We start from the raw sequence: 6618 nt of genomic DNA on the forward strand, positions 1-6618 counted from the left end.
TTTTTCTTAATATTTTATGTTAGTTGAAAATTAATTCTTAGTAATGGAATTCTTGTGAATTAGAACAGTGGCAGGTAAATCTTTCAGTTACGTTATTATTTTCCCCAACAGGGAGTGTTGATGGTTGGCCCACCTGGCACAGGAAAGACCCTCCTTGCTAAGGCAGTAGCTACGGAATGCAAGACAACGTTCTTCAATGTGTCTTCGTCAACTCTGACTTCCAAATACAGAGGGGAGTCTGAGAAGCTTGTTCGTCTTCTCTTCGAAATGGTGAATGTTTGAGACTGCTCTAATGATTCTTTACCTCTAAAAGGGATGGAAGTGAGTCGTAACTATCTCCAGTGTGTAGAATAGCTGGGCTGGATGATACTGTGCCCAGAGTGTGATTCCCCTGCCCTCAAAGCTAGAACCCACGAATCACATGAGTAACTGGAGTTTTTCTGTGTCTCCTTTACTCCAGAGGAAGAGCCATCTCTGTTGGCTTATGGACATGCTCACATTATGGGATCTGCCTTCCTAATCTATTCTAGGCGTTTGAAATTATTGTTTTTTAAATCAGTAGGCTTATTTATAATATGATAAGTGCAGTGTTGTAACAGTAACATGAGATGGTGAAAATCAAGTCGTTATGGAAGTTAGATCTCTGCAGTCTATTAACTATGCTAAATACCTTAAAGTTTAATGATCCAGACTTTGAATTGTTTCTCCTTTTCTTATTTGAGTTTCTTTTTTTCCCTTCTTCAGCTCCCACTAATCTGAGTATCAGTAGAAGGAATTATAATTTAACAAGTTCATAGTAGAGTGGATTAAATTCAACAGCTTTTTAGACTTCTGACTCTGTTAAGCTTCACTGATTATTTCAGTCTTGCCTCATTTAAGAAATAGTGTAGTTACGTGTATCAGGACAGAGTTATGCTTATTATATGGACAGGAACTTGCATGCTTAACTTTAAAGACTTCACTGGGGACAACCCCTTAGAGGACTGTGTTAATATGACACTAGATCATACTTCCTAGACTCAGAATAAAACAAAACAAGTAAATGAAAACGCTTAAGATTTAAGGTTATCCATTTTCTGTAAAGGTTTCTCCCTGTTTGAATTCCCATATTCTCCTTCAAGTTTGATAATTCATATGGCAGGATGCAAATTCCAACAGGTTCTTAATAGTTTATCAGAAATTTATACTGTAGTAGGGGAATCTGTAGCTTATACTGTAGTAGTGGAGAGCCTCTTAGATGAGTTTGAAAAATTAGTTTGCCCTTTGCTTCAGGGGAAGGAGAATTACATTGCCGGGATTCCAGAATACGCAGCCTTTAAAAAAAAATTCTAAAACGTAAATAGAATGAACAGCTAAGTTTGGAGTCTGTAGGGTACAGTGGCCCGGCTTCAGATCCCACCTGTGTCATCTCTTTCCTAGCTGGCTAACTCTGGGCAAATTCCTTTGCTGCTCCTCAGTTTATCTGTAAGAGGATGACTGTAACACAGGAGCTGCCTCTGTAATGTTCGGATGGCACAATGAGCTAATGCCTGTGAATTGCTTACTGTAGAGCCTGAATCATAGGGGCTAATCGGTAGTAGCAGTTCTGTTTCAGGATTATTTGATATATTTTCTAATGGAGAGTTTATATTAAAAAAAAAAAAAAAAAAGCCATTTTTTTTCTGTGCCGGGAAGCCTCTTAAAAAATCCCAATTTACATTATTTTTTATAGTGAGGGTTATGAAGGCTTATCAAACAGCTTATTTTTTACTGGCTTCCCTGATGTTAACCATTTTTAAGTAAGTGCCTGCTTCTCTGGAATCTGCTACTTTGAGTTGCCTGCTGCTGAGTAGTGGGGCTGAGTCACTGGCCAGTTTGGAGCTTCTGCCTTTGGGACTTCTGATTAGGGCTCATATTTAAAACTCAAATTAAAACTGGTTTAATTTTTCCCCCCTGTTCATCATATAGACTCTTTCCTGGAGTGAAGAGTACTGCCTCTCATATCTTTTTTTTTGTCTGCTCTGTAGATGACTTGCCTCTCCCCCAGGACCCAGCCCCACTGCCCTGAATCTCTCAAAGCAAACATATTTCAAGTGTTCTTTTTTTGTTCTTTTCTTTTCTCTTTTTCAAGGCCTGTATTTTTAAAAATGCCACTTAAATACAAATGCCACTTACCACTATCTGAAAAATCCAGGATTTTTCTCATGACATGGTAGCAAACACATAACCAAAACTTAATGGTGTAATTTTTGTTGATTGTCAAGAACTTTCATTTTCAAGTACCAGAAACCTAATCAAATGAGTTTAAACCAAAAGAATAATATATTGGATCATGCAGTTAGGAATTTTCAGAATCTACTTTAGCTTTTTAGGCCTAGCAGGATCTAACAATTTAGATGTTTGGGGGGATGTCTTTTTGACCTTTGCCTGTTTACCTCTGGGTTGGCTTTGATTTTGTGTGGTGGCTCTGATAGCCATCAGTGCCTTAAGCCTTGTTTTTATTATCTTTATGGTAATCTCTGAGAAATTAGCCCTCATTGGATATTTCATTTAAAAATAATAACTATGGGGCTGGGTGGCTCAGTGGGTTAAAGCCTCTGCCTTCGGCTCAGGTCATGATCCCAGGGTCCTGGAATAGAGCCCCACATCGGGCTCTCTGCTCAGCAGGGAGCCTGCTTCCTCCTCTCCCTCTGCCTGTTTCTCTGCCTACTTGTGATCTCTGTCTGTCAAATAAATAAATAAAATCTTTAAAAAAATAATAATAATAATAACTATGGAGGTGCTTGGGTGGTTCATTCAGTTAGGCATCGACTCTCGATTTTGGCTCAGGTCATGGAACTCAAGAGTTGTGAGATGGAGCCCCACGCTGGGCTCCAGGCCCAGAGGGAGTCTGTTCTCTCCCACGCTGTCCTCCTTTCGCCCTCTGTCCCTCCCCTCACTTGTGCTCTCTCACTATAAAATAAATCTTTAAAAATGATTATGAACTTTAGTTACGATAATTAATGTATTGTCAAAAGAAAAATGGCAATTTAATTAGGATTTCTTAGAAGGAATCTATGATTTTATTTAAGGTACTGATTCTTGGTAACCAACTTTTTTCTAGAACTGTAGAACACTTACCACTATCTGTAAATGTTTTCCCACCACTGTTGACTTGTTGTAGCAAATAAGGTAATTCTGTATTTATATCACTTATGAATATTAAAGTACTGCCATATCAAATTGAAGTCTAGGATGAGTTTCCATTCAAAGCTGTCTTTTAGCTGCTCCAGTTTATCTTCTCCCAGTGCTGGGATGAGAGAGAGATGTGTGGTGTGGTGGGCTCCTGGGCTCTTTTCTAATTGTTGCTGATTATTTTTTAAATGATATAAAGACCTGATGTTACATGGTTTCTTTATTTAGGCTCGATTTTACTCTCCAGCCACCATATTTATCGATGAGATTGATTCTATTTGTAGTCGCAGAGGGACTTCTGAAGAGCACGAAGCAAGCAGACGGGTGAAAGCCGAGCTGCTGGTTCAGATGGATGGTATGTGTATGTCTGTGCGTTGACCAAGCTCTACTCCTAGGGCTAAGCCACACAGCTCCTGCCGACCAGAGAGGGCTGGCAAGGAGGTCCTGGAGATCGACTGTATTGTGGAGACATGCCAGAAATAATGGCTGTTCACAGAGCACTCATGGGCATATGCTCGGATTTCTTATTTCAGCATGAAATTGAAATAAATGTAAATAAATTTGCCTGAGGGATATGTATGTTTTTGAAAACTTTCAAGAAATTGGTATGTAGTTAAACTGGGCAGGTCTTTTGATTAAATATTTTGCGTCCTACTTTTTGCATATTAAAACATTTTTCTTGGGCCGCAAATTCATATATGTACCATTTAGCTTTAGAAGTCTTAGGGAGGCTTAACAGTTACACTACCTTGCAATTTAGTGCTAAATATGTGATGATCTTTAAATAGTTGAGCTTTATTTTCTATACTCTGACTTCCTGTCTTTTTACATTATCTTCTCCCTTTTTTTAGGTGTTGGAGGTGCTTCTGAAAATGATGACCCTTCCAAAATGGTTATGGTTCTGGCAGCTACTAATTTTCCCTGGGATATTGATGAGGCATTAAGACGACGTCTTGAAAAAAGAATCTATATTCCATTACCATCAGGTTATCTGTATTTGAATCTTGTCTGAAGCTCATGTTAACTCTTAGGTTATTTTGCTTAGAGATTTTAAAATTTGGTAGTAATTAATTTAATTTCCTTTAAAGAGACAAATGTAGATTGTCTTTCCTTATATTAACTGGTACCAGAAATTTTTTTTTCTGAAAGCCTTGGTACCAGAAAATTTAAAAAAAAAAAAAAATTTATTTGAGACAGAGAGAGCAAGCGAGTGCACAAGCCAGGGGAGAGGCAGAAGGAGAAGCAGATTCCCTGCCAAGCAGGGAGTCCAGTGTGGGGCTCAGTCCCAGGACCCCAAGACTGTGATCTGAGCTGAAGGCAGACACTCAGCTGACTGAGCCACCTGCTACCAGAAAATTTTAAATTTTAAATTAAAATTTTAAATCTTAAATTTTTAAGCAAATGAGCTCTAAGAATTGGAAAACAACTTCTCATACAAAGTAAATTTGAGAAAAAATAACAGTATATTTATGTTGAAGGCTTACATTTTTAAATTTGTTTCCATCATTAGCAAAAGGCAGGGAGGAGCTGTTACGAATAAGTCTACGTGAACTGGAATTGGCCGATGATGTTGACCTTGCAAGCATAGCAGAAAATATGGAAGGTTATTCAGGTGCAGACATTACCAATGTGTGCAGGTATGAATTATTTTGAAAGCATAGGGTATGTGGGTATAAACTTTTGTTATGAAGTTTTTATGCTGAATTAATAAAATGGGTGAAGAATAAAAACCCACATTAGAATTTCTAGTGAGAGACAAGAGTTTGGGATTAAGTTTGTGGTAAGGTGCTGGTAAGAATTTGGGTATCTTGCATGTCATTGAATAGTCTGCAGTGCTTTTGAAAGCTACAAGTTCAGGAAGCTAATGTTAGAACAATTGGTATAATACAGAAAATGAGTGATTTTCTTGGATTAAAAAAATGTTGGTGTACTTCTTCAGTATTTTTCCTAAGAAGTGTGAAATGGATTGGGCATACCCCAGGGGAGTAAAATCCCATTTTTTCAGTGCAGGTGTCTTAAATATGACAGGAACAGGAGTAAAAAAGAAAAAAGACTGTCTCTAATCCAGTTGATTGAAGTAGGTTTTGTCTTATTAGTCCATGTTTATCAGCAAGGTACTCAATGTAAAGTATACCACACGGGCTTGTTGTGAGCATTGGTGAGAACGTGTGGATGGAAGGCAGCTGTAGGGTGCTGTCCCTTTGCATAAATGGTGGCTGTTATTAAAGCTGAAACTTGATGAAAGGAGGGGTCCTTGAGTCTAAAGTTTCTTCTTTAAAAACAAAAAAACGCCAAAAAACAAGACAAAACTAATAAAGAAGGGAAAACTGAAACACGCTAACTTGACCATTTAGTTTTTTAACCCGTATAGAAAATAGTTTTTCAGCCATCTGATTCTCTCCTGTCTTTCTGATGTTTATTCTTTCTTTTATTGGATACATAAAATGAAATTCAATTGCTAGCTTTTTTTTTTTTTTTAAAGACTTTATTTATTTATTTGACAGATCACATGTAGGCAGAGAGAGAGGGGGAAAGCTAGCTCCCTGCTGAGCAGAGAGCCCAATGCGGGGCTCAGTCCCAGGACCCTGAGATCATGACCTGAGCTGAAGGCAGAGGCTTAACCCACTGAGCCACCCAGGCGCCCCAATTGCTAGCTTCTTTATTACACCCTTTTACTTTTTCTTGGCTTCCTACTCAGTTTCAGTTATTTAAATTTATTAATATCCTTAATTCATCATGGAATATTTAACAGCTAAAAAATGTCTCAGAACAGGCCTTATATTCTGATAAGAGTCTATGCAGTACTAAGTGTGTATAGTGGGTAATTACAAAATACCACTTACTGAAAAGATTTTCTGTTCAAAAGAAAAAAAGATTTTCTTTTCACAGAAAAAAGATTTTGTTTGATTTTATTCAATCAAAATAACACTTTGTTTTAAATTTAAAACCTAGGGATGCATCTTTGATGGCAATGAGAAGGCGCATTGAAGGTTTGACGCCAGAAGAGATCAGAAATCTTTCAAGAGAGGAAATGCACATGCCTACAACTATGGAGGACTTTGAAATGGCTTTAAAAAAGGTCTCTAAGTCCGTTTCTGCTGCAGACATTGAAAGATATGAGAAGTGGATATTTGAGTTTGGATCATGCTAAATTCTCACATGTAAACTGTGAGAAACCTGCCTTAAGTGTTTGATTAATAATTAAATGTAGTATTTCATTGCACTGAGTGCTATATTTTTTTAAACTTTGATAATGGTAAGACTTAAAAAAAAAAAGTATGATTGTGAATAAAGGCAATTTTTTAAAGCTGCAAGCACATGTGTTTTACTTTAGCATTACCCGATTTTCTCTTTCACAGACCACGTTGTGTTGCAGCACAGGGGCGATTACTTAGCTTGGAAAAGTGTCTTTACATGCACTTCCAAATACAGCATCTTCTCTTCCATTGTCCAGCTGCTATTCCT

The 6618-nt window shown here is 37.6% G+C and overlaps 1 protein-coding gene across 3 annotated transcripts in view; it reads left to right on the top strand.

The window, feature by feature from the left end:
- The window catches only part of KATNA1 (katanin catalytic subunit A1), a 37104-nt gene extending 30637 nt beyond the window's left edge, over nucleotides 1-6467 (top strand). For all 3 annotated transcript variants that reach the window (XM_059177280.1, XM_059177279.1, XM_059177278.1), the window contains 5 exons: nucleotides 112-270; nucleotides 3382-3508; nucleotides 4005-4139; nucleotides 4664-4790; nucleotides 6106-6467. In XM_059177280.1, coding sequence (XP_059033263.1) covers nucleotides 112-270; nucleotides 3382-3508; nucleotides 4005-4139; nucleotides 4664-4790; nucleotides 6106-6304 — 747 coding nt within the window. In that variant the 3' untranslated portion in view covers nucleotides 6305-6467. The remainder of the gene's footprint in view (nucleotides 1-111; nucleotides 271-3381; nucleotides 3509-4004; nucleotides 4140-4663; nucleotides 4791-6105) is intronic.
- Nucleotides 6468-6618: the final 151 nt, after the last annotated feature.

The sequence above is a fragment of the Mustela lutreola genome, chromosome 6 (genome assembly GCF_030435805.1).
Source record: "Mustela lutreola isolate mMusLut2 chromosome 6, mMusLut2.pri, whole genome shotgun sequence".
Classification (NCBI taxonomy): domain Eukaryota; kingdom Metazoa; phylum Chordata; class Mammalia; order Carnivora; family Mustelidae; genus Mustela; species Mustela lutreola.